General features: G+C 52.5%; 1 protein-coding gene across 2 annotated transcripts in view; it reads right to left on the reverse strand.

Annotated features, from left to right (window-relative positions):
* The window catches only part of LOC139601220 (receptor-type tyrosine-protein phosphatase V-like), a 47,770-nt gene that overhangs the window by 1,054 nt on the left and 20,382 nt on the right, over positions 1 to 26,334 (reverse strand). The window contains exons 16-38 of one of the 2 annotated variants that reach the window (XM_071450047.1): positions 25,325 to 25,597; positions 24,080 to 24,349; positions 23,388 to 23,666; positions 22,521 to 22,655; positions 22,215 to 22,419; positions 18,699 to 18,766; positions 18,208 to 18,334; positions 17,234 to 17,281; positions 16,743 to 16,836; positions 14,442 to 14,532; positions 13,233 to 13,309; positions 12,289 to 12,423; positions 11,685 to 11,807; positions 10,742 to 10,902; positions 9,540 to 9,675; positions 8,984 to 9,063; positions 8,271 to 8,358; positions 7,744 to 7,834; positions 7,029 to 7,105; positions 4,816 to 4,950; positions 4,189 to 4,311; positions 3,601 to 3,758; positions 2,741 to 2,876 (exon numbers count right to left, since the gene is read on the reverse strand). In XM_071450047.1, coding sequence (XP_071306148.1) covers positions 2,741 to 2,876; positions 3,601 to 3,758; positions 4,189 to 4,311; positions 4,816 to 4,950; positions 7,029 to 7,105; positions 7,744 to 7,834; positions 8,271 to 8,358; positions 8,984 to 9,063; positions 9,540 to 9,675; positions 10,742 to 10,902; positions 11,685 to 11,807; positions 12,289 to 12,423; positions 13,233 to 13,309; positions 14,442 to 14,532; positions 16,743 to 16,836; positions 17,234 to 17,281; positions 18,208 to 18,334; positions 18,699 to 18,766; positions 22,215 to 22,419; positions 22,521 to 22,655; positions 23,388 to 23,666; positions 24,080 to 24,349; positions 25,325 to 25,597 — 3,110 coding nt within the window. Of the gene's footprint in view, positions 1 to 2,740; positions 2,877 to 3,600; positions 3,759 to 4,188; positions 4,312 to 4,815; positions 4,951 to 7,028; positions 7,106 to 7,743; positions 7,835 to 8,270; positions 8,359 to 8,983; positions 9,064 to 9,539; positions 9,676 to 10,741; positions 10,903 to 11,684; positions 11,808 to 12,288; positions 12,424 to 12,843; positions 12,902 to 13,232; positions 13,310 to 14,441; positions 14,533 to 16,742; positions 16,837 to 17,233; positions 17,282 to 18,207; positions 18,335 to 18,698; positions 18,767 to 22,214; positions 22,420 to 22,520; positions 22,656 to 23,387; positions 23,667 to 24,079; positions 24,350 to 25,324; positions 25,598 to 26,334 lie in introns of those variants that run through there. The other variant, XR_011682844.1, reaches the window with a different exon arrangement.

The raw sequence follows: 26,334 nt of genomic DNA on the forward strand, positions 1-26,334 counted from the left end.
CTGACAGCAGATCAGGGCAGATGCTTGCAGGCTCACAGAGGCACAGAAAGATCTGGGTTTAGCCCAGCTGCATTGTTTGTCTCTTTTTAGTATCACCAAACTGATCCCTCAGGTCCAAATGTGAGCTCTGAGGTCCTGAGTCCCCTGTGTTTGAAATGAGCTTCTGCCCAAACACCAGGCTGCCCCAAAATGACACCAGGCCCCAAAGCCAGGGCTGAGGAGGGAAGATGTGAGGAGGTAACTGGGGTTGTACCCAGGGCACAGAGCTGGAGGCAAGGCCAGGCACCCACGGTGTGGGCTGGGATCACGTGGCATGGCCAGGGGGATTAGGGCTGCAGAGGGGCCCCAGAGCATTCCCAGAGCTCATTAATGCTCTGGCTGAGCCACAAGTCACGAGGAGCCTCCTCCCTGCGCTGGGGGCTCAGCCTCGCTGAGGGTGAGCACACAATGGCTGAGGCTCAGGGTCACACAGTGCGTGCAGTGAGTCACAGATTGTGAAACGGGAGGGACAGGGCTGGGACAGCCCAGGCACCCGCAGGGACTGGCCACATGCAAGAGCACAACCCCTGGGACATGCACCACGCTGGGGCTGGTGGGGATTAAACTCTGACAGTTACCCCTGAACATCCATCAAAGTTCATCTTCCCCTCTGCTTCCCCCCAAAATCCGATGCCTCCAGCACAACAGCAGCGCTGACCCCCGAGACACCAAGGGGTGCTGGCAGGCCCCAGAGGGGTGGAGGAGGCTGCAGGGCAGCCCTGCTGCTCCTCTGCTGCCCCCCTTCAGCAGGACTGCAGCGTTTGATGGGCCCTTGAAAGGCAAAGGCTACACCCTGCTCTGCCTTGATGGGGAATTGCTGGGAAGGATGGAAGTTTGCCAAGAAAGTCTCACAGATATGGATGCTTAGCAGAAAGATTTTTAAATGTAGAGTTTGATGAAGGAATAGAGATGGAAGCAAGTTTTGATATAGAAGAAAAGAATTGCTGAGCCAGTCTTACTGGATAACCAAGGAGGCAAATGGGATGTTAGTTAGAAGGGCTTAGAGCAAAGGATAAACCCACCCCAAACAAGAAGATGTTTTTACCAAGCAGAAAGAGAGCACAGGCAAACAAGGCAGCAAATGGTGCAAGTAGAAAAAAGGTCTCAGAATTTTCCACTGCAAGAAAACTGAAAAACAACTTCTAGCTTAAACTGTAATGTACTAACTTTGAGTGATTGGGGAATAGTAGCATGAATATGGTAATTACAGCAGTTATGATGGGCTATAGATAATAGTTAAGGTATAGATTGGTTCTACTGTATTGAGATGCTCAGCAAAGAAAAGTATAAAATGCAATGTAACCAAAAGAAAAGTATATAATGCATTGTGACCAAAAGAAAAGTCTATAATGCATTGTAATCAAAAGAAAAGTCTATAATGCATTGTGACCAAAAGAAAAGTCTATAATGCATTGTGACCAAAACCAAAGGGTCTCCAGGCCTGCCTGCAGCTGGAGCTGACAGCTGTGGGCACAGCTCTGTCACCCATGACCCTGCACTGCTGTAACCTCTTGGATGGAATAAACTGCATTTTGGAGAGCTGCCTGGGTCCCACATCTCTCATTTAGGCTCTTACAGGGAGTTGTGTCCCTGCAGGGCCAGGCACGGCGGGAGCACAAAGCGCCTCTGAAGAAGGGCAGCGAACGCCTGGCCCTGCTCTGGCTCCCACCACGCACATGGTTCACATTAATTAAGAATGTAATTAGCTTCTTGAAGGAGGCTGTGCAGCTGGGAAGCCTTGGAGAGATCTTCCCCAGTTCTGCTGTGCCCTGTGGGGAGTGTGTCCAGGGCTGTGCATCAGCTCACTCAGCAGCTGCAGCAACTGAAGCATGTCCAGAGGCACTGGTGCCACAAGCAGCCACCAGGGCTGGCACAACAAGGCTGGGCTGGCATGGAATGGCTCTATCAGACAGTGCTACAGCCCACAGGGCACCTGCTAACGTGGCACTGTCCCATTGTCCCCCTGGCAGGCAGCCCCAGCTGTGACAGCAGGCTCTGGGGCTGGGGGATGCAGCAGGGAAGGTGCTGCCCATGGGGACACCCAGCAGGGAAGGTGAGGCCCACAGGGACACCCAGCAGGGAAGGTGCTGGCCATGGGGACACCCAGCAGGGAAGGTGAGGCCCATGGGGACACCCAGCAGTGAAGATGCTGCCCATAGGGACACCCAGCAGGGAAGGTGCTGCCCATGGGGACACAGAGCAGGGAAGGTGCTGCCCACAGGGACACCCAGCAGGGAAGGTGAGGCCCATGGGGACACCCAGCAATGAAGGTGCTGCCCATGGGGACACCCAGCAGGGAAGGTTCTGCCCAAGGGCACACCCAGCAGGCTCTGGTCCCCAGGCTGACAGTCATGCCCAGAGCCAGGGGGAGCAGGCAGGTTGTGTAGGGTGACACCAGTGCTCCACTTTTCCTTGAGTGCAATGGGAAGAGTGCTTTAATTACTGTGAGTTCATATGCAATTTAACTGATCTTAACTCAGAACCCAGGAGAGGGAAAACTCTCACCTGGGAAAAGTCAGTGCCCTCAGCCCTTGGTGGCTGGCAGAGCCCCAGGGTGGGGAAGGAGCAGGAAGGAAATCCCTGCTGAGGCTGGACAGGCAGCAGGGAGCACCCAGGAGTGGGCAGGATGCTGCCAGCTCCAGGAGGGGAGCACAAGGACTCTGCTGCACCCTGCCCACCACCCCCTCTCCTCCCCACCTACCAGAGTGGGGATCAGGAGGCAGCAGCTCCTGGCCAGCTGGAGGCTCACACCATAGATGTCCACGGTTCTCTCAGCTTTCATCTGGTGCAACAGGCAATCCAGGGAGATCAGGGTCCCCATCTGGCTCATGTCACCACTGCAGGGGACAAGGGGGGTCACTGATGCCAGGCCAGGCTGAGCTGAGCCCCTCTGGAGGAGGGCACAAGGAGCCCTGTGGGCACTGAGGCACTGGGAGCTGTCTCTGTGTGCAAGGGAGGGTATCAGGGCTGCTCCCAGCACCCCTGCAGCTCCCCAGGGATGGCCTGGGCCCCTCAGCCTGGCAATGCCTGCTCCCCCCATGCTCCCCCAGCCCAGCCCTGTTTGCCCTGTCTTCTCCCAGCCCCTGGCAGAGCACTGTGACCTCCCAGGCTCAGAACTTCCACTGGCTCCCATGGGCCCAGGGCATGGCCCATCTGCAGCAGCCCTGGAGCTGCAGAGGAAAACTCCCCCCTTGTGCAGGATCCCTGCTCCAGCAGAGCCACAGCTGGCACTGCAGGAGGGCTGAGCCCCCATGGGATGGGGCTGTTCCACCCCCCTGACACACAGGGGACAGGGCCTGCTCTGACTCTGGCAGTGGTTTCTTTTCTTTTTTGTACTATTGCATTTGTATTTTTAATTTTCCTGGGAAAGAACTGCTATTCCTATTCCCATATCTTTCCCTGAAAGCCCCTTAATTTCAAAATGATAATAATTCAGAGGGAGGGGGTTTACATTTTCCATTTTCCATTTCAAGGCAGGCTCCTGCCCTCCTCAGCAGACACCTGGCTGTTCAAGCCCAGCCAGATTTGGGCATGCCAAGGCCCTGTGCTGGCCCTGGGTACCTGCAGTGCAGCAGGACAGGACCCCCTCTCCTGCGGGGGGCGCTGCCCCGTCTGACAGCCCCCAGCAGCTCCACCAGGCTCTGCACATCAGGCTGCTTCTTGCTGCTCCACAGTGTGTACAGGAACCTCTGCACCTGCCTCTCCTTTGCCTTCTTCTCCTGTGAGACACAAAGAGCTGATGTGGGTATTGGGCAGGGATGGGGGGTCTGGATGCAGAGGAGCCCCAGCTCTCCCATCCTTGGGCTCTCTGAGGCTCCCCTGAGCTTTCTGCCAGCCCCTGGAAAGCTGCCCAGGCATCTCTGCTGGGCCACTGCCCCCCACCCACTCTGGCAACCTGCTCTCCTTCTCCACAGCACCCTGGATTGCTCCTGGAGAGGGAACTGAGACCTTCAAAAGGCTCAGACAGACCTATCAGCCCCCAGGGCATCTCCCATCTATCTCCTGTGTCCACTCAGTTCTGGATGCTGCAATCCAGACTCACTCCTGCACTTGTGGACTGGAGAAGCCCCAAACACCCTTCAGCCCCTACAGACCCACCCCCATCCCCACCCAGGCTGTGGGAGCCAGCACAGCCCCATGGACACACACGTGTTTCAGTTTGAGCTGGGTGCATCTCCATCCTGAGACAAGCTTCTCTGTGTCACACTGGATGGTCAGGGTCCTTGTGCAGAGAGAGTCTCCTTCCAGAGGCCAGCACACCTCACCTGGGACCTGTGTGCAGCCAGAAATTTGGCTTTTTGTTGGTGGGCATTGTCTGTCACACCAGTCACCCTCTCTGGGGTCTGTGCTGGGGCTGCACCAAGAGCACTCCCAGCACCTCTCCATGTCCACCCCCCACTAAAACCTGAGGGAGTTCCAGCAACACCAGCAGGTTCAGCCAGCTCAGGTGGGAACTCAGAGCTGCCTGGCAGCTCAGCTCAGAGCTCTGAGCTGGAATCTGCCCAGCCAGTGCCCAGTGCCCACACCCTGGCTGGGCAGAGCAGGAGCTGCTGCCCTGGGTCTCACACAGATGGAGCTTGAAGGGCCCCAGCTGAGTCCAGGCATGGGGGTGACAGAACCTGTCTCCCATGACCAGCTGTGGGAGCACCTGGACACAGGAAAACTCCAGCTTTAGCTAAGCTGGGTCTCCACCCAGGACTCAGTGAAGAGTTGAGAGCTCTGCTAGTTCCAGCTCCCCTGAACAGAGCCCCCCTCTGCCCTGGCACAGTGCCTTACCTCCCCCTTCTCCTGCCATGGCAGAAGTGTGAGGATTGTGTGAACATCCTGTTCCCACACCAGGGTCCAGAAGTCCTCCATGGTCAGCTTGTCAGGGCCATGGACAGCCAGGTAGTCCCTGCTGGAGCTGCAGCCCTGGGTGGGGAATGGGAATGTCACTGTCCTGCTCTGCTGGCCCAGGTGGCTGCAGGAATGGTCAGCGAGAGCAGAGAGCTCAGCAGGCCAGGAGGCAAGGACAGAAGGGAAAGCACCAAGAGAGGCAGGTGAGGGAAGCCCAAACTGGGCAGGGGAGGGAAGGGATGCCCTCAGTCCCTGCAGTCCCCTCTTCTCCACACAGAACCACTGCTGGTGATATTTTTGCCCAACATCTGGGAGGAGTGATGTATCTGACTCCACTGATATCAGAAGGCTAATTAATTACTTCATTATACTATATTATTCTATTCTCTATTACACTATATTACATCACATCTAAACTGAATCTGCACAAGCACCCAACTCGCCTCCACTGCCCAGAATCTCGTGAGTGTGTGCTGACTGACAGCCTGCACAGCTGCTTTGCCCTGAAAGCCAAGGAAACAAAACACCATCACTGTGGGTAAACAACCTCCTGTTCCACACTGCAAGGCAAGATGTATTCTATCACCATCTGTATGGCACTTGTCTTTTGTCAGTGGGCAGTTTTCCTTATCTCTTCCACACCCACTGCTCCCTCCAGGGAGACATCTGCTGATAACAGCCATTGAATGTCCCTGCATGGCTGATAAGAACTACAGCATCCCATTGGGAGATGTGAGCCCAGAGGGAGGAGCCAAGCATTCCTACCTGGATATAATCTGGAGATTCTGGAACACCAGCACAGCTTCTGCACTGGATTGCCCAGAGGAACAGCAGCTGCCTCTGCCCCTGGATCTTCAGAGGCAGAGACTGCACCTTTCTCCAGGATCCCTGCTCCAGCAGAACCAGCCCTGGCACTGCAGGAGGGCTGAGCCACAATTCCAATGGGACTGCTGCCAACAGCCTGACCCACAGGGTGTCAGGCTGGGTCCTGACTCTGGCAGTGTTGTTTTGGTTTACTGCATTGTTTATTTTATCCTTTTATTTTCTTCCCTATTAAAGAACTGTTATTTCCTGCTACCATAATTTTTGTTGCCTGAGAGCTCCTTAATTTAAAATTTATAGCAATTCGGAAGGGAGGTGGTTCATTTTCTCCCTTTCAGGGGAGGCTCCTCCAAGATTCCTCCATATTGCATTCTACCTTGGCACAACACAGGAACAGCCAATGAGATAAGAATTGTTTTGATAATTATTTTCTCTGCTTCTCTCAGGTTCAGAGAATGTGAATCCCACGGACCACAGTGACAAGGAGCAGTGGAGCAGAGCAGGAGCACAGCCAGGATGGAGACAGGCACAGGGTGGGTGCTGCTGCTGGGGGTGATGTTGGGAAGGATGGAAGTTTCACAAGAAAGTCTCACAGATATGGATGCTTAGCAGAAAGATTTTTAAATGTAGAATCTCAAGAAGGAATAGAGATGGAAGCAAGTTTTGATATAGAAGAAAAGAATTGCTGAGCCAGTCTCACTGGATAACCAAGGAGGCAAAGGGTGTGTTAGTCAGAAAGGATTTTTATGGCTTAGAGCAAAGGATAAACCCACCCCAAACAAGAAGATGTTTTTACCAAGCAGAAAGAGAGCACAGGCAAACAAGGCAGCAAACGGTGCAAGTAGAAAAAAGGTCTCAGAATTTTCCACTGCAAGAAAACTGAAAAACAACTTCTAGCTTAAACTGTAATGTACTGACTTTGAGTGATTGGGGAATAGCAACATGAATATGGTAATTATAGTAGTTATGATAGGCTATAGGTAATAGTTAAGGTATAGATTGGTTCTGCTGTATTAAGGTGCTCAGCAAAGAAATGTAAATAATGCATTGTAACCAAAAGAAAAGTAAATAATGCATTGTGACCAAAAGTCTATAATGCATTGTGACCAAAAGTATATAATGCATTGTGACCAAAAGAAAAGTCTAGAATGCATTGTGACCAAAACCAAAGGGTCTCCAGGCCTGCCTGCAGCTGGAGCTGACAGCTGTGGGCACAGCTCTGTCACCCACAACCCTGGCCTGCTGTAACCTCTTGGATACAATAAACTGCATTTTGCAGAGCTGCCTGGATCCCACATCCCTCATTCAGGCTCTTACAGGGTGGGACTCACCGGGACACGCCAGACCTGCAGCAGTCCTGAGAGGGGGCCCTGCTCCAGCAGGGAGAACTTCACCCTGGAGCGATCATCTGCAAGGAGAGCAGCAGCTGCAGGGATCCCAGGCACTCCTGAGCTCAGACAGCCTTTGCAGACTGACTGCCACACAAACCCAATCCTTCCTTCACCCCTTCTGGGCAAAGGCACTCCCTCCTGCCATGCTCATCTCCAGCCTGCTGGCTCCCACAGGCCAGGTCTCCATCCCTGCCCCTGTAGTGCAGCTCACTCAGTGTCTGAGCCAGGGGAGATCTGCCCCTCTCTAAGGATGGAGAGCCTGTGAGCTCTCTGGGCCTCAGTTCCAGTGTCTGACATCTCCATGGAAATTCACTGTTCCTTCTGCTGAGTTGATTACCCTCCCAAACCACCCCCTTGCCTCTTGTCCCTCCATGGCACCTCTGAGCAGACTCCATGAATTCCCTGTGCCTTCCCACAGGTAGCTGAAAACAGCAATAAGATCTCCCCTTTTCCTTCTGCAGGCTGAGCAAACCCATCTCTGCCAGTCCCAAGCACCACATGCTCCATCCCAAACACCTTGGTAACCCTCTGGGGGAGTCACCAAAGTCTCAAAATACTTTCTTATGCTCTGGACTGCTGGCTCTGCTCCAGGATGGCTCCATACAGGAGGAGAGGGAACAGGAGGGAAGAGGATGCAAAGTGTCCCAGAACTCACAGGGCAGGATGCTGGAGGAGGGCCGTGCCTGCTGGCTGCCTGAAGATGGAGATGCAGAGCTGGCTTCTTCCTTGACAACCTCCAGGAGAGCCTGCCAGGGTGAGAGAGAGGAGGAGGCAGTGAGGGAAGGGTCAGGACAGCAGGAACCAGGGTCTCCTGAGGACACCTGGACTCAGCACAGGGGTCATGGCAGCACAGGCCTGAGCAGCAGAGCCACGAGAGCAGCTCTGCAGGGCTGCCAGGGCTGTGCCAGGCTGCCAGGAGGGGGCTGCTGCTGTCCAGACAGACACCTGGGAGGGAGGGGCTGGTGGACAGACCCTGAGCAGTGCAGGATGCAGGAGGGAGCTGCAATGCCATGGAGAGGGGACACTGCCAGGACACCCAGGGAACTGGGGCCATATGGGACCCACTCAGGAGGCACTTCCAGGGTGTCCCCCAGCCCCAGCAGGTTCAGTCACTCCCCCCAGGTCCCCTCAGCACACACAGCCATGGCAGCACCCCCTGCACCTGCCCAGGCCAGCTCTCACCTCATACTCCCTCAGGAAGCCCATGTGGGACTTGGCTGCCTTCTGGGCACAGTGCTGGGCAAAGCTCTTCAGAGGGATGGGGCAGGACCTGGGGAGAGAGGCAGGGCACAAGGCTGAGGCTGAGCTCACTGAGCAGCAGCCAGGCTGTGCCTGCAGCAGGTGCAGGGCTGTGAGCAGACCCTCCCTCCCCAAATGCCAGGGGTGCCCCAGGCTGCCAGCCCAGCCTGTGACAACCTGCTCTCCCCTAGACAGGGGAGGTCTCAGGGGGGACACAGCCCAGGGCTCATTCCCAAGAGGCAGCAAGGACAAGGACATCCTGTTCTGCATGAGGGAGGGGACAATCCAACCACAAAGACAAGTGCATGACCTCCAGATGTAGCCCCAAGACAATGAAATAGGTGTCAAAGCCATGCCCAGCTGGACCCTGCTCCATCCTCCTGGCCTCCATTAGGAGCACATCCCAAGGTCACCCAGCTGCCATAAGCCTCTCCAGTTTTACAGATCTCCAGGGCAGGTCTGTGGGCTGGGAAGCCAGAGGCTGAGGGAAATGCCTTCCCCAGGACAGCTCTGCACATCCCTGGTGTTGGGGTACCCAGGAGACTCCACTTTGTTCTGTGCTGCTGGGCTTCCTGTCCTTCTGTCCTGCAGCCAAGGCTCGCTGGGAGGGGCTGTGATCAGGGTGGGCAGAGTGGCAAAGCACAGCAAGGCCTCACCTCTGTGTCCCTGATAAATCCAGGAGAGGCTCCTCCAAGATCTTTTCCAGAATGCAGCTGTGCAGGAAAATGTACTGGGACTGGAAGGCAAAGGCAGAGAGGAACACAGACCATGACACTGCAGAGACAGCAGCAGAGGGGGGCTCTGGTCCCTCTCCTGAGGGCAATGCTGGCACCTGGGCCCAGCCCCAGGCACTGGAGATAGGAGACAGCCTGGGGAGCACCACACACCAACAACATGGTGTGAGTTAAGAACGGCCTGCAAAGGGCCTGATCCTGCTCCTCAGTGCTCCAGGGTGTTTCTGAGCCTCCTGGGAGGTCTCTGAGACTCTGGATGTTGCTGTTGTGGGTCTAGAAGGGCATGAAGCAGCTGAAGACCCCCCCAGCAATTTCCACTCCAGCTGAGCTGCTGCTTTCAGCAGCAGGAGGGCAGTGACAGGCTGAGGAGCAGCCTGGGGGTGCTGGGGCTGCCTGCCCAGCTCATCCAGCTGCCAGCCCTGTGAACTGCAATGGGATGAAGTGAGGGGCCAGGGGAAAGAGGGGGCAGAGATCTCACCAGTGTCTGAATCATCAGGTACCGGTTCATCCTCAAGGAGTACACAACACCAAAGATGTCCACCACCTTCTCCTGCCTCATCTGCTGCAGCAGCCGGTCCAGGGCAATGAAGGTGCCCGTGCGGCCCACGCCAGCACTGAGGGCAGGGACACAAAGGGTTAAAGGGGCCTGACACAGCCCTGGCTCCCTCCTGCTGCTGGACACGCTCCCAAAGTGCTCCCTGGGCACCCAGGCACTGTCCCAGCAGGGTTGGGGCTGAGGAGCACCCAGGCTGCCCCAGGCTGGTGCTGACCACCTCCCCCTGCCCTCTGGTGTTTCTGTGGCTGAGATGACCCCCAGGTATTAGAAAGTCTCTTTTTTTCCCAGCCCTTTGCGACCAAAGAAGTGGAGATTCCTCAGTTCTGCTTTTCAGGGTTTACCTTTCCTTATCTGTTCCATTCTTTCTCTGACCTGCTGAGGTCTGTCCAGCAGGTTGGGTTGTGGCACAGTGACTGCCCTTGGGGTGGTGTTGGCTTTTTATACTACAACCTACATGTACTTTATTTACAATAATTTTCCAATGCCTATCACCTATGTTAGACAGTCTGCCTCTAAACCAATCCAAAAGTGTCACCAGCAGAAGATGGGGAGGAGGAAGAAGGAGGAAAGAAGGAGGAAAGAAGGAGGAAAGAAGGAGGAAAGAAGGAGGAAAGAAGGAGGAAAGAAGGAGGAAAGAAGGAGGAAAGAAGGAGGAAAGAAGGAGGAAAGAAGGAGGAAAGAAGGAGGAAAGAAGACAATGACAGGAGAAGACGAAGGAGAAGACGAAGGAGAAGATGAAACCCCAAAATTCTAGTTTTTCACCCTGTGGCAAATTACCTATCATTCTACTCAAACTCTTGCAACCTGTAAATCCTCACACAAAGTTGGTAATTGTTTCCATGGGTTAAAATCAAAGGCACAGGTGTCTTTGACTCTGTGCAAGGTCTCTGACCCCTTTGCCAGTGTCTCGAATCACCCAGGGCAGCCAGAGGAATGTCCTGGGTCCTGACACTGCCCCACACCCTGGAGCTGGGGGCCAGCAGACCTGTACTCCTCAACACTGAGCAGGAGGCTCCAGAGAGCAGCTGTGTCTCCTGAGCTTTCCCTCACTCCCAGTTTGTGCATCCCTCATCCCCCCTGCCCTCTGCCATCATCCCCCACCATCCCAGGGGGCAGAACCTCACCTGCAGTGCACCAGGGTGGGCCCTGCATCCTTGGTGCTCTGGATGTGCTCCTGGACCAGCTCCCTGAAGGCCATGATGGAGGTGGTGGACTCGGGGATGCCGTGGTCGGGCCATGCTGTGTAGTGCAGGTGGGACACGAAGCGCTCTGCCCCCAGACCCTCCTGCAGGGGAATGCTGATGGGTGTGCAGCCCCCAGGGCAGCCTCACACCCCTGACAGCACCTGGGCACTTGGGGACACCTGGCTCAGCTGCAGGGAACAGCCAGCATCAGGTCTGCACTGCCTGGTGGCCTCTGCCCCTCCATGCTCCCCACAGCCCCTGCAGCAGGGTAATCGTTGGTAATTGTTTCTCCCACTTTCAGACCTTCTCCCAGCATTTAACTGACTGAATATTTTGAAGTGGAATCAATATTTTCTTTTTCCACTCTCCTAAACACTCTATTGCTGTGGTAGACTACTGTAGGCTAGCTAGTAGAGCTTTTCATTTTCATCATATCTGTTTTACATCCTCAGGCCCTATGTCACTCCTTTCTGTATTAGTCAGTAGGAGGTGCCAAAATGTTGGCAAGAAAAGTAATTTTTTCAGGCCAAGACAGAATTAATCACCTCCATTTCTGTGTCTTGCAACCAGGAGGGAGGGAGGGAGCACATCTGCCTTTGGCTGCAGGGAACATGGCCTGGAAACCACAGGGAACATGGCCTGGAAACCACAGGGAACATGGCCTGGAAACCACAGGCTATCCTGCTGCAGGGACATGGAAATGAGAGAGCAAGGGTGGAGAGCAGCATGACACATGCTGGACACCCCCTGTGTCACCCTCACTGCTCCTCAGGGCTTGGGTCTTCTCTGAGCCCCAGAAATGGCAGGGAAAAGGTGAGGAGTAATGTCAGTGCCCACCCCAAACCCCTGACAGGTCCCCAGAGCCCCTGGAGTCTGCACTCACGTGCCACAGCTTGAACTCCCGCACTGTCCACTCCTCAGAGCTGCTCTGCATCAGCAGGTGCACCCTCACCTGCCCATAGGACACAGGGGCAGACTCTGATGGCCAGTAATGATCACACAGCACCTGGAGCAGGACAGGGCCCAGTGAGGGACCAGATCTGGCTCCCAGGGAGCATCTGCAGAGCAGCAGAGTAGGGGAGCCAGGACAGGTCTTGGGGAGCAGCCAGGGCTGTTTCCCCTTCCCACTGGGAGCTTTGCACAGCTCTCCCTCACAGCCCCTGCATTTGGATCTCAGCCTCCTCCAGAGACCTGTGAGGGTCTCATCATCCCTGGAGGAACAGTCCATGTGAGGTGGCTCACCCAGAGGACATGGCAATGTCAGATTCTGCAGGAATATCTGAGGGCGATGGGCATGGTCCCAGCTGAGCTCCCACCCCCAGCTGCACAGATCAGCCTCTCTTCCCCCAAGCTGTCAGGAAAGCTGTGTGGGCTGTGCTCATCCTGGGGAGCCAGATCAGAGCAGGGTTTTGTGGAGGACACAGCCCCAGCCCTGGGCTCAGCTCCCCCCACCAGGTCAGGCTGGGCTGGGGCTGGCAGGGACCTACCCGCCCGTTCTCCATGCACACGGTCAGCATGATGATATTGCAGACATTCTGCTCCCACACCAGCCTCCAGAAATCCTCTATGGTTTTCTTCAGGGGCCCCTGGGTGGCAATGAACTCTTGCTGGGATGTGTAGCCCTGAGCAAGAGGCAGACAAGAGCAAGATGAGTTAGCAGGTTGCCAAGGCAGGTGGGTCCTGCCCTGGGACCAGTCAGTGCTTGGTCTGCTGTTGTGGCAGAAGGGGAAATTCCTGCTGCCCTCAGCCCATGTGGGCACAGTTCCCAGGCAGCTGATCTCAGCAGCAGCTGATTTCACAGGAAGCATGAGCTGCTCAGCCACACTTTCTACATATTTGGAATAAAGTGACCCACACAATCTCCCTCCAAGCAGTTCCTCATTCAGTCCAACCAGAGAAAGACAGATCTGGGTCTGCCTGTGCCTCCCCTTCCCTGCTGAGGGCAGGTGAGCATGCAAGGTCTCAGGGTAGCTTTGTCCTTGGACACACACATGCCCCAGATGCACACAATGCCCATGCATGCAGCATGTCCTGCCTGTTACCTGGGAACACCTCACACAGGGGGGCTGAAGGCACAGCTCCAGGGTTGTTCAATTGCAGCTGCACAGACCAGAAGGGAAAAGAGCAGGCAGAGAGACAGGGCAGTAAGCTGGGAGGTGATGGAAGAGGATAGATGAGAAGAAAGCAGAGAGACTTCCCACACTCACAGCATTTGCCATCTCACAGGCTCCATCAGTGCCTGCTATTGCAACCACCCCTCTCCACCCTCTCCCCAGCTCCTTGCTGGCCTGTGCCAGCTGTGCCCAGCTGTTCACCAGCACACCTCATGCCCACCAGCCTCACAGAAGGGGACACTGCCCCAGCCCAGGCAGAGTTTCTGTGCCAGAGCCCTGTGGCCACATCTCAGTGGGGAAGGGAAGTGGGCACTCACTGGCATGAAGTTGGCATTGATGTAATCTGAGTGTGGATCCTCCCCCAGCTGGCTCAGCTTGACCCGAGAGTGATCATCTGAAAGAGACCCCACACAGGTGAGACCCCAGGGAGCCTTCATCAGGGTGAGTGGTGGGACTGGGTGAGCCCCAGGGACCCTTCCCCAGGACATGGGGCTGGGTGAGCCCCAGGACATGGGGCTGGGTGAACCCTTCATGAGGACATGGGGCTGGGTGAGCCCCAGGACCCTTCCCCAGGACATGGGGCTGGGTGAGCCCCAGGAGCCCTTCATGAGGACATGGGGCTGGGTGAGCCCCCAGGGACCCTTCATCAGGACATGGGGCTGGGTGAGCCTCAGGGACCCTTCCCCAAGACATGGGACTGGGTGAGCCCCAGGACCCTTCATGAGGACATGGGGCTGGGTGAGCCCCCAGGAGCCCTTCCCCAGGACATGGGGCTGGGTGAGCCCACAGGACATGGGGCTGGGTGATCCCCCAGGAGCCCTTCATGAGGACATGGGACTGGGTGAGCCCCCAGGGACCCTTCACCAGGACATGGGGCTGGGTGAGCCCCCAGGGACCCTTCCCCAGGACATGGGGCTGGGTGAGCCCCCAGGACATGGGGCTGGGTGAGCCCCCAGGGACCCTTCCCCAGGACATGGGGCTGGGTGAGCCCTTCACGAGGACATGGGACTGGGTGAGCCCCCAGGACTCTTCCCCAGGACATGGGGCTGGGTGAGCCCCAGGACCCTTTCCCAGGACATGGGGCTGGGTAACCCAGTGGGAGAAGCCTCAGCAGCTCCTGCAGGGAGGCTCTGTGCTCTGCCAGGCACCTTCTCCCCAGAGAGGTGGGCACTGCCTGCCAGCTGGGCTAGCAGGGCACTGGCAAACAGAGCTGGGGTCATCCTGGGTGGCAATGAACCAGTGAAGCTCATGGACCCCCTCTGGTCTCCTGGTGGGACCCATCCTGGGCTGGGCTCACCCAGCACAGCTGGAGGAGCTGGGCAGGATGGTGGCTCAGCCCTGCCTCAACCTTTAACCCTTGAGTCTCCAGCAGGAAAATGGAAACTGAGCCCATTTCAAGAGTCCTGCTGCCAGGAAAGGAGCCAGGCACTGGCCCTGGCAGGGGTGCAAGGTGAGCCTGTCCTTGGACACTGCCCTGTGAGTTCCCACCCTGGAGGCTGGGGGAGAAGGGAGGAGACAGCACTTACAGGGTAACACATGGGGATATCTGTTCTTGGAGACATTTGCTGGCAGCTCAGCCTCCACCTTGGACTGCTCCTTCCCAACTTCCTTCAGCTCCTGTAGGACAGGGGGAAAGAGAAGCACAAACATTGCTCTGGAGAGCTCCTGGTCAGCTCAGCTCCCTGCTCATGGCCTGTCTGGAGGGTAAAGAGCATTACCCTCACACAGAGAGCTGCTCCTCTCCCCCCTCACATGGCCAGTGCACTCTGAGCCATGGTGGCTTTTCCCTCTGCCTTTTCCAACAGCATTGTTCATATTTAAAAGAAAAACCCAAGAACAAGTTCTGGGGGGAAAAGCCTTGGAAATCTACCACAAAGCTCAGAGGATTTTCTGCTGAGCAAACACAAATATCTTGTGCTGCATCTGTTTCTGCCCCTGTCCTCACTCAAGAAGGCAGAAAAGCTTGATGTTTGAAGATGCTGCAGCAGAACCGTCCAGAGGCTGCAGGTGCTGGCAGTGGGAGCCAGGCAAGGCAGCCTGAGGTGACACTCACAGCCTGACCCTGAGGCCTGAGAGTGCTCCTCGACCTCCCCTCTGGCTGCAGGCTCTTTCCTACCACTGCCAGGGTGGTTCTCACCACCTCCCCTCAGGCCAGGGGCTCTCTGCTCTCTGCTAGTTCATCTCACACCACATGTGCTTTGAGCAGAGCTTGAACAAAACAGGTTTTGAGCAAAGGAACTGCTTGACACTTGGTCCATCAGATCTTCAGCCTCCAAGGCTGCTCCTCAGGCTGGCTGGATTGCTAGAGATGGCTGACCACCCCTGGAGAGGAGAACTCCATATTGGAGAGCCAACAGCATGAGGCACTGAGTGCAGAAACCAAATGTCATCTCTAGGAGGTGTCACTGACATATTTTCTGAAAAAATCCTTTACCAGGATTTCTTCTCTTGGGAAGCTGGGAAGCTTCAGCTTGTCCATGTTTTGCTCCTCTGGAATGTGATTTGGAGAATTGTTTACCCAGCATGTGAATTGTTTTTAATTAATGGCCAATCACAGCCAGCTGGGTCGGACTCTCTGAGTCTGTAATGAGATTTTATTATTCATTCTTTGTGAGCCTTCTGATGTCTCCTTTCTCTTTCTTTAGTATAATTTTAGTATATTGTAGGAGTGTTGGGGGGTAGGATGGTCAGGATGGACAGAGAGGAGAGATCTCTGCAGCCAGGGCTTGGAACTTGTGGGTTATTGCAAAGGGCCTGGGTGCAGGGCCCTGCTGGGAGCTGCCAGCCACAGCTGGAGCAGGACTGAGAGAGGGAGAGAGAGGTAAAGAGAGAGAAGGCAAGAGCGTGGTAAAGAGGATGAGAGAGTAAAAGAGAGGATAAGAGAGTAAGAGAGCAAGGTTCCCATTACAATACCATAAATCTTCTTCTGTGTTGAATATTCTGATTCTCACTAACCAATCTAGTCCAAGATACAAATCCTATAGCATTTCCATACAGCCTATAAGAATCATTACATTACCACACTGTGTTACATTTTAAACCCTAAAAACTCCTCTTTGGGCCCCTTCTGCCAAGCTGTAGGGTCTGCTCTGCCCCTTGGGCCTGTCTGCAAGCAGAGGGTGTTGTTCCATCAAAAGGGGATCACCTTCAGCTGGCCACACCATTGTTTTCCAGTTGTTCAGTGACTGAGGGATCTCAAAGCTTGCTTTCATTTCCATCTCGCTTATAGTTTCCATGTTCTCAAAATCTTTTGCCAGACAATCATATTTATAAGGCTTTCCTGTTTCACCTTCCTCAACAGTATATCATTTTCATATAATATAATATAATAATAAATCAGCCTTTTGAGAACTTGGGAGTCAGATTCTCATCTCTCACCTCATCCTGGGGACCTGTGGTGGTGTTTGCAGGGGTCCCAGGATGAGGGAAGAGATGAGAATCTTGACTCCATGTTTCAGAAGGCTGATTTATTATTTTATTATATATATTATATTAAAAGAAAATTATATATTAAAACTATACTGAAAGAACAGAAGAAAGGATTTCATTAGAAGGCTAGCAAGGAATAGAAAAGAATGATAACAAAAGCTTGTGACTCTCAGAGAGTCCGAGCCAGCTGACTGTGATTGGTCATTAATTAGAAACAACCAACATGGACCAATCAAAGATGCACTTGTTGCAATCCACAGCAGCAGATAATCATTGTTTTTCTTTTCCTCTGAGGTTTCTCAGCTTCTCAGGAGAAAAATCTTGGCAAAGGGATTTTTCAGAAAATATCATGGCAACAGGGACCCACAAACAGCACCACAAGGAGGGTCTCATCTCACCTCAAACTCCTGGAAAAAAGCATGGTTAGCATTTGCTGTCTTCATCTCATAGTACTGCTTGAAGTTCTGCAGGGGGACAGGCCGGTGGACGTTTCTGCAGGAAATGAAGTCCAGAGGAAAACTTGCCTTAGTTACTGGGAGGCCTGGCCAGCCTCAGGGCCACTGGGACAGCCCTGCTGGGACACCTGGAGGCACACAGGGAGGGTTTACAGCCTGCCCAGGGAAGGTCCAGCAGTTTAAATACTGGAGGGATTTCAAGGTGATGAGAATATTCTCCTGCTGCATAAATTCACAGAGGAGAAGGTGTGGACAAGGCATTGACTGGGAGTGGAGCTGGGGAGTAAATACTGAACTTGGGAAAGGCTGATTTATAAAATAACTGAGGGGAGGAGACAGCTAGGCATTTCCTGAGTCAAAGCTTGAAAAAGGAAGTAGGTAAAGGACAGTGGGAGCTGCAGTGGGGCCATAAGAGGGCAGACTCCAGCACTCACCTCAGGCTGTAGGTCACCATCTCCTGGGGTGGGCTGCTCTTCTTGGTTCTAGAATCAAAGCACAGGGTTAGGGAATAATGTGCTCTGACTCTGTGATTTAGATGGCTGAATAATTGCTTTATTAAGCTATTCTATATTACACTAATACTATATTAAATTACATATTAAAGAGATATTATACTAAAGAATATTACCCCCAACACAATTACAAACACATCAGAACCTCCTTCTTAATCAGCCTAATCCCAATAGCAATCTACATCCACTCCAGAACAGAAAGCCTCACCTCCTTCTGAGAATGAAAATTCATTACAAGCTTCAAAATCCCCATCAGCCTAAAAACAGACTGCTACTCCCTTATCTTCTTCCCCATTGCACTGTTCGTATCATGATCTATCCTACAATTTGCAACATGAATTGAAATAAAGAATAATTGAATAAAGAAATACTAAAGAAAAACCTGTGACTATCTCCACATAGGTTTAATTAGTCAAGGAATTAAAATAACTTTCACTAATGTCTAATTAACAAATTACTTTGAGTAAATAAACTCCATAACACATTCCACATGTGCAAAACAACAAAACCAGTAAATAAAGATAAGAATAGTTTTCTCTTCTTCTTTGAGCTTCTCACTATCTTTCCCAGAGAAAAATCCTTAAAAACTTGTGCCAGCTGCTCTCTGTGAAGAGAGCTGTGGCTACACACAGGAGCTGTTACTTGGCCTGCAGTGCAGAGATTGATGCCATGAGGTATTGTGGACCAGTGGCAGGCACACTGTAGGGTTTTGTGACTTAACTGCACATGGGCAGCTCTTCTCTCCCCTCTTCCTTTGGCTTCTGAGTTTCCCAGGCACAATTCCACTAGCCCACGTGCTAGTTTGTCTAAGTCTCTTTTTACACCCTCTCCCTGCTCTCCTCCAGGCTTGGCACTGAAGGTTGGGTATCAATAGGTAAGATATGGCTCATGCTCACCTCCTTGCTCTGAGCTGTTTCCAGTAAACCAAAGCAAAAACAGCTGCAAGTGTCAGAAGAAACCCCACAATGATTCCAGCAATTATTGGCATTGAGAGTGGAGCTGTGTCTGCACTGGATCCAGCGGCTGGAATTGAAAGGAGAGAGTATAGAGAGAAGAATCAGTAAAAATGTTTTTTATGATGAGGGTTGTGAGGCCCTGGGACAGATTTCCAGAGCAGCTATGGCTGCCCTATCCTTGGAAGTGTCCATGGCCAGGATGGGCAGGGCTTGGAGCACCCTGGGATAGTGGAAAGTGTTCCCTGCCCATGGCAGGGGGTGGAACCATATCAGCTTTAAGTCCCTTCCAACCCAAACAATTTTATAAATCTGTGATATATGGCTGCATTTATTCTATTTATTATATTTACTATAACCTATGAGCTCCCTCTGGCTGTTCAGTACCTCTAAACTACACAGTCAGGTAGGGAAGATGCTACTCTCCAGCTTACCTGAGAACATGGTGAATGTCACAGCAGGGGCTACTGGGTCATATTTGGTGAAGGCAGCAATGCTGAACCTAAAGGCAAAGCAGAGTCCTGAGTCAGGACAGCCTGAGTGAGCACAGCACCCAGAACCCAGCACCCAGGGGGACAGAGCTGCTGCCTGGATAAAGCTGGTTTTCTGTCATGGATTTAGGGGATGTGTGGAAATGGTCTTCCCTCCCTTTTCTGCTTCTTGGACCAGTTTTTTCCACTTGGGAAAGCATGAGAAATGGTTCAGAAAGCACAAATGGGAAGCAGCTCTCCTCCAAAGGGTTATCAGCAGAGAAAGGTGGAGTCTGGTTGTAGGAGCATCAGGGGTAGGATGGTCAGGATGGATGGAGAGCAGAGATCTCTGCAGCCAGGGCTGGGAACTTGGGGTTATTGCAAAGGGCCTGGGTGCAGGGCCCTGCTGGGAGCTGCCAGCCACAGCTGGAGCAGGACTGAGAGAAGAGAGGGGGAGAGAGGGTGAGAGGGTGAGAGAGTAAAAGGGTAAGAGAGCGAGGTTCCCGTTACAATACCATAAATCTTCTGTGTTGAATATTCTGATTCTCACTAGCCAATCTAGTACAAGATACAAATCCTATAGCATTTCCATACAGCCTATAAGAATCATTACATTACCACACTGTGTTTCATTTTAAACCCTAAAAACTCCTCTTTGGGCCCCTTCTGCCAAGGGTAGGGTCTGCTCTGACCCTTGGGCCTGTCTGCAGGCAGAGGGTGTTGTTCCATCAAAAGGGGATCACCTTCAGCTGGCCACACCATTGTTTTCCAGTTGTTCAGTAACTGAGGGATCTCAAAGCTTGCTTTCATTTCAATCTTGCTTATAGTTTCCATATTCTCAAAATCTTTTGCCAAGCAATCATATTTATAAGGCTTTCCTGTTTCATCTTCCTCAACATCTGGTCTCTTACAGGACACAAAAATCAAAACCACATAGTTCATGTCAGCTGGTTAGCAAGGTTGACAGGAAAGAGCTGAGCCCTGTTTGACATTTCAGCTGGAAGGGCCAGACCTGCCCAGACTCCTCCTTGCACACACACACACACACACACAAGTGGCTGGTGCATCCTCTTCCCCATGCAGATGTGCCCCTCATCCCCTCCTGGCAGCAGGCACACCAATGCCCACAGCTCTCTGATTTTCCTCCTGAGCAGGTGACCTGGAAGGGCCCCTTCTTGTGCCCTGAATGCAAGCCAAAGCTTTTAAAGGCAGCACTGGATATTAGCAGCCAAGGGTTTGCTGCCTGTGTGTGGGTCCCCACACCTGGCTGCCAGGGCACAGACCTCCTCTGAAAATGAGCCTGAAAATGCCAAGGCATGAAAGATGAGGGCTTGTGGATAAATAACTCACTGAAAGACAGGAAACAAGAACAGAAATTCTGAGTGGGAATGAGCTGTCAGCTTTTCACAACCCTAATAATCATTAATTCAGCAGCAGTCAACTGTGGATATTTAGGTCGGATATTTAGGCTGAGTGTTCCATGTACTGAGGATATTTAGGCTGGATATTTAAGATATTTAGGTCAGATATTTAGGATATTTAGGTCAGTGCTGTTTGTACTGAGAACATTTATGTTTTTAGGGCAGCCAAACTGAAAGAAAGCAGTGGTGTAAAAGTCAGAAAGCTGTGGTGTCCAAGTACCTTCTAGTCCTGAATAACTGGACAGTTCAGTACTTGTTGGTGACTCATGGGATGGAATCGTGGCAGGTGGACTAATGACAGGGCCAGGTGGCCCTAAAAAGCTGCTCCCCCCAGGGAGGTCCCTGCTGGAGTGAGAAGTTCAGGCAGGTGGGGCAGGTGCAGAGCCTGTGCCTGGCTCAGCTGAAGCCCCCTCGAGGCTGCTGACACCCCTGAGTCTGGGATCTCTGCTGATCCCATCCCAGCTGACCCCTCTCTACCCCTGCAGAGCCATGGCTGAGGGCTGAACCAGCAAGTCCTGCCCTGAGGGTGAGGCATGAGCAAAACAGAACAGACAGATTGGATGGGGATCAGTCTCCAGGCTTCTGGAACCTTCTGAGATCCCCTGACAGCCCAGGGACCTGGGATGGACACATGATGGGAGTGCACTGGCAGCCACTCTCCTGCCAGGCAGGATCACACAGCCCACAGAACTGCTCTCTGCTCTCCAGGACCCCGGTCTGGCTGGAATTTCCCAGGCAATGGCTCTCTGGAAACTCCCCTTTTTTTTTCCCCTTAGGAAAAGCAGCCATTTCCCACCCCCTGGGTGTTATCACCAATCTGGGCCAATGCTGCCCTAACCAGCAGCTTAAGAGCCCTTGTTTGGCACAGGTGTATAATAAAAAATATAATATGTAATAAATATTATATTAAATAAATAAATTATTAAATAAATGCTATTAAATATATTATGAAATAAATGTATTATTAAATATTCTATTAAATAAATATATAATTAAATAACAATTCTATTAAATAAATATAAAACAACTCAGAATCATGTAAAGTTTTCCATGGAGGGAGGGAGGAAGGGAGGAAGGGAGGAAGGAAGGAAGGAAGGAAGGAAGGAAGGAAGGAAGGAAGGAAGGAAGGAAGGAAGGAAGGAAGGAAGGAAGGGCCAACAGGTCCAACATGCACTCCCCACAAAACCTACAGGCAGATTTAATCCTCCCTTTATTCCCAGTGGAAAGCGAAGTTCTCTCATGCACACACTCTCCCACAGACTTTCATTCCCTTTTCCTAATGCTCTCAATGGTTTTATCAGCCATCCTTGCTGCCAGTTTCTTTAAAGTGAAATGGGATAACCTTCCAGACTGGGGGATCACAGATATGCCTGTGGATGTGGTCCCCATTTGATGAAACTGTGAGCTGATAAATTAACACGACTGACTAAAGACACCTTTCTTTGTTAGCAGTGGAAAACCTGGTTTTCCATCAGCAGTTCTAAAGGTACCCTACAAGAAAATATGTACCTCCATGTTCCTGTCTTATTTACTGTCAAATAAATAAATACTTCTTATTTACTGTCAAATAAGACTCTGAACTTATAACTGTTGGATTCATGTGTGTGTCTCACAGGGAACTCGGACCTCAGCCTGAGTGTTTGCTAACCCCAGCCTCTGGGCCTCCCACTGAGTAGGCACCACTGGAACTGTTTCCAAATCAGTTTCATTTTTGCACTGTCTGCACATGGTTCTGAGTCACAAACGAAGGTCCTACAAATTACAGCATCTATTTTAGTTCCTGTCTGGGGGCTGGACATCTGCTCAGCTCCTGAGACAACACACACAGCCCTTGGCAGCCTCAGCTTTCCCTGTCCCTGCCAACTACACTGCCTAATCGTCCCTGCATGCCAGCCCTGTCTTCCTCAAATGCTGCTGGGTGGAAAACCCTTGGAGATTTGGGGGTGTGAGGCTGAGGTGACATCCAGGGAGCTGGATTGTCAGTGGCATTGCAGGGACACGTGCAGTCCTTTTTCTCCTGCAGCCCCTTCCCCTCAGGAGGGATGCTGACATCTCTCACCTGTACTGCTCGTTGGCTTTCAGCTTCCCATTGCAGGTGGCCCTGGACTGGCCACACTCCTCTGTCCCCACGGGCACCCTCCAGGTGTTGGGGGAGCTCCTCTGATGGAAGGGGTTGGGAAGGAGCACTGCCAGGTAGGAGTCCTCTGTCCCGTAGTAGTGATCGTACCACGTGCTGGCCATGATCTCCTGGGTGGGCCTCAGCACTGCAGGGGAACGTGCAAGGTGACAGTGACCAAAGGGACATCCAGGGCTCCTGCTGCCCTCCAGGGAGCCAGCACAGCCTGGGACCTGCAGGGACACTTACGTGACTCGTTGGTGGTGGCGATGACCCCGTAGTACTCGATCTGGCCGTTCTCCTCGCTGAACAGCTCGGGGGAGATGATGACTGTGGAACTGGCCTCCACTGGGAACACCTCTGCACGCAGGGGAGGGGGCAGGGCTGCAAGAGCAACCAGCAGGCACAGAGTGTCAGTGTGTCCCTGCTCCCCCTGCTCAGCCTGGCATGGTCCCAGCAGCACAGACAGAGCCCCGACCCTCTGCAGGGCACTGCAGCCCCATGGGGCTCCCAGGCACCCCAAAGAGCCCCCAGCTCTGACCAGCAACACCAGGTGCTTCCTCCTGGGGTCTCCTGGGGTGTTTCCCTGTGGGAAGATGTCACAGACATCTTTTATGAAAAATTCTTTCCTTAAGATTTTTCCCTCCTGAGAAGCTGAGAGGCCTCAGGAACAAAATGTAAACAATAATTATCTGCTGCTGTGGAATGCAACAGTTGCATCTGTGATTGGTCTCATGTGGTTGTTTCTAATTGATGGCCAATCACAGTCAGCTGGCTCAGACTCTCTGTCCAAGCCACAAGCCTTTGTTATCATTCTTTCTTTTTCTATTCTTAGGAAGGGATGGGGATCAGCCCTGGTTTGTCATGTACACATTGCGGGGTGCCAAGGGGTCTGCCAAGACAAGGAAGGGAGAATGAAATCTGCCTGTACATTCTATTCTTCTTTCTATTCATCCTTCTAATGAAATCCTTTCTTCTATTCTTTTAGTACAGTTTTATTATAATATATATATCATAAAATAATAAATCAAGCCTTCTGAAACATGGAGTCAGATCCTCGTCTCTTCCCTCTTCCTCAGACCCCTGTGAACACTGTCACAGAAAGAAGGGACTCACGCTCCACTGCTGTGCTGCAGAGCAGAGTCACAGCCTGGCTCCTCAGGGTGTTCATGCCCACGGTGCTCACAAGGATTTGGTAGGAGGAGTTTGGCTCCAGCCCCTCCAGACTGGCCTCGCTTGAAAGGATGCTCATGGTAAGCCTGGAGGTGGGGGGTCCTTCAGAAAGTCTCTCTGTCACCACCTCATAAGCCTCCACATCTCCAGGAGAGCTTGTCCAGTTCAGGTAAAGGCTCCTTGACTCTGGTAGGCACTGCACATCCTTCACTGGATCTGGCTCTGCAAAGGAGACAGGGCAGGCTCTGGACTCACTGGATCAGAGAAATCCCAACCTCTGCCCCTGCCAGCAGCTGCTCCCCAGGCCAGTGAGATGAGCAGAGCTGGACACCTGCAGCCTGGGAGCCTGCTGTGCCATGGGCCACAGGACAGTGGGAATGAGCTCCCATCTGACAGGAGACATCGACAGTGGAGATCTGCAAAGCCTGCTCTGCTGCACAGGGAGCCAGGAGATCCCTGTGGTGGGGCTAGCCTAGGGAGCCAATGGGTCCAGAGGGTCACCTTGCTGGCTTTCTCCATCTCCCACCACAAGCCCTCCCATGCCTCTGTTGACACTCCAGACTTGAGGCCCCCCAGGTGTTTCTCCCTCTCCCATCCTGCCCCCTCCCTCCCTCCCCATGGCAGCGTGTACCCACCCACGGGCACTGCCAAGGGCTTGGTGCTGCTCCAGTAGGGCCCAGCCACGCAGCTCAAGGACACAGAGTAGTTCCTGCCTGGGATCAGCCCCTGGAGGAGGTGCTGGACTTGTCCTCTGGCCAGGGAGTGCCTCCAGGGCAGGGAGCTGTTCCGGGGGTCCCGCAGCCACAGCTGGCAGTCGTCCTGCTGGCCAGGGACACTGCCCCAGGAGATCAGCATGCTGCTGTTCCCTTCAGCCACCACCGAGAGATTCTGGGGAACTGAGGGGGCTGCAACAAAAACCACACCAGGAGCAGTTACTGGTATGCATGTGCTCTCTTCTGTTCTACAGAGACACAAGGAGGACATGGGTGACACAAGGAGACTCCACATGCTCAGTGATAACATTGCCAGAAATGACCTTTAAATGGCAGCTGAAGGACATACAGAGTGAGGAGTGTGAGGAGATGGATTCTTCCTGCTAATTAGCAAGTTTCATTAGAAACCTGCCCGAAGGGCTCTGCACATGACTCCCTGCACCCTGCCAGGGGATGGCTGAGCGTGGGAGCAGGGACTGCTGGATTCCCCAAGCAAAGTATGGGGACTGTGGGGACGAGCACATGAAAAGGCTTATTGTGCTTATCTGCATTTCCACATTCCATAAAAAGAAAAAAAAAAGCCCATCCTCCCCTTATACCCCATGCCAGCAATTCTCTGAGTGCCTGGAAAAAATGCGGCAGGAATGGTGGGGTGTCCCCCCCAGCTGTGAGGCCTCATGGCCCCCCAGGCCGTGGGTGTCATCTACCAGAGCAGCACTGCTGGGCTCTTGTTCAGTCACCCATGCCTGGAGGAGCCAGTGGGGCCATGGGCTGTCTCCTGGAACAGCACTGGTGGCTGCCAGGCCCTGCCACAGGCAGCAGGACTGCCCTGCCCCACTCTCCCATCCACCAGGGCTTGTCCAGCCCATGGTCCCACAGCTACACTGTGGGTACCTCCCACCCCATCTCATCCCATCCCTGGAAATATCCAAGGTCAGCCTAGACAGGGCTCTGAGCAGCCTGATCTGGCTGAAGATGTCCCTGCCACTAGCAGGAGGGTTGGACTAGATGGTCTCCAAAACATCCCCTCCATTTCCAACCCAAACCATTCTCTGACCCTGAAGCTCCCTGGCTGAGTCTCTGTCCTTCCCACCACAGGTGCTGAGCCCACCCAGATGGGAAGGCTGAGCCTCGTGAGGATGCAGAATCTCCAGCTCTGACACTTACTTGTCCAGTCACTGATGTTCCCTGCCGAGGCTGCATAGGGCCCAGCCATGGACACCACTTCCAGCAGGTATTTGTGTCCTGGAGCCAGGCCAGAAAAGGTGAATTTGCTGGTGCCTTTCCCAACAGAGACATTGGCTGCCACAATGCCTGAGCCTGAGTGGTACAGGAGGAGCCTGTAACTGTCCTGTCCCTGGGGCTCAGCTCTCCAGGATGCACTCAGCCTGTTGGGATAGCCCTGGTTGGTCATGTACACATTGCGGGGTGCCAAGGGGTCTGCCAAGACAGGATGGGACACACATCAGTCAGCAAAGGGACCCAGGACACTGCCTGGGGCTCCTGGCAGTGCCATCAGAAGGGATGCACCACACTTACTTCTCTAAGAAAATAACTGTGTACTTTACAGTTTAGATAAATTACTTTTCACAAGATTTAGGATGCACCACACTTACTTCTCTAAGAAAATGAACTATGTATTTTACAGTTTAGATAAATTACTTTTCACAAGATTTAGGATGCACCACACTTACTTCTCTAAGAAAATGAACTATGTATTTCACAGTTTAGATAAATTATTTTTAACAAGATTTAGGATGCACCAAACTTACTTCTCTAAGAAAATGAACTATGTATTTTACAGTTTAGATAAATTACTTTTCACAAGATTTAGGATGCACCACACTTACTTCTCTAAGAAAATAACTGTGTATTTTACAGTTTAGATAAATTACTTTTAACAAGATTTAGGATGCACCACACTTACTTCTCTAAGAAAATTAACTATGTATTTTACAGTTTAGATAAATAACTTTTAACAAGATTTAGGGTAATTTATGTTAAACAGCACTTAGAATGAATAAACTTTAATAACAAAGAATAGTAAACTTAATTTTAATAGAATAATAAAGTGATAAAATGTAACTCAAGAGTACTGAAATATAGTGAAACTTTACTTAATAACATTAACATTCAACTTACTGAATGGTTATTTTTTATCAACTTATTGAAAGGTT

Source organism: Agelaius tricolor, unplaced genomic scaffold (genome assembly GCF_023055355.1).
Source record: "Agelaius tricolor isolate 1412-34295 unplaced genomic scaffold, bAgeTri1.0.p SCAF_30, whole genome shotgun sequence".
Taxonomy (NCBI): Eukaryota; Metazoa; Chordata; class Aves; order Passeriformes; family Icteridae; genus Agelaius; species Agelaius tricolor.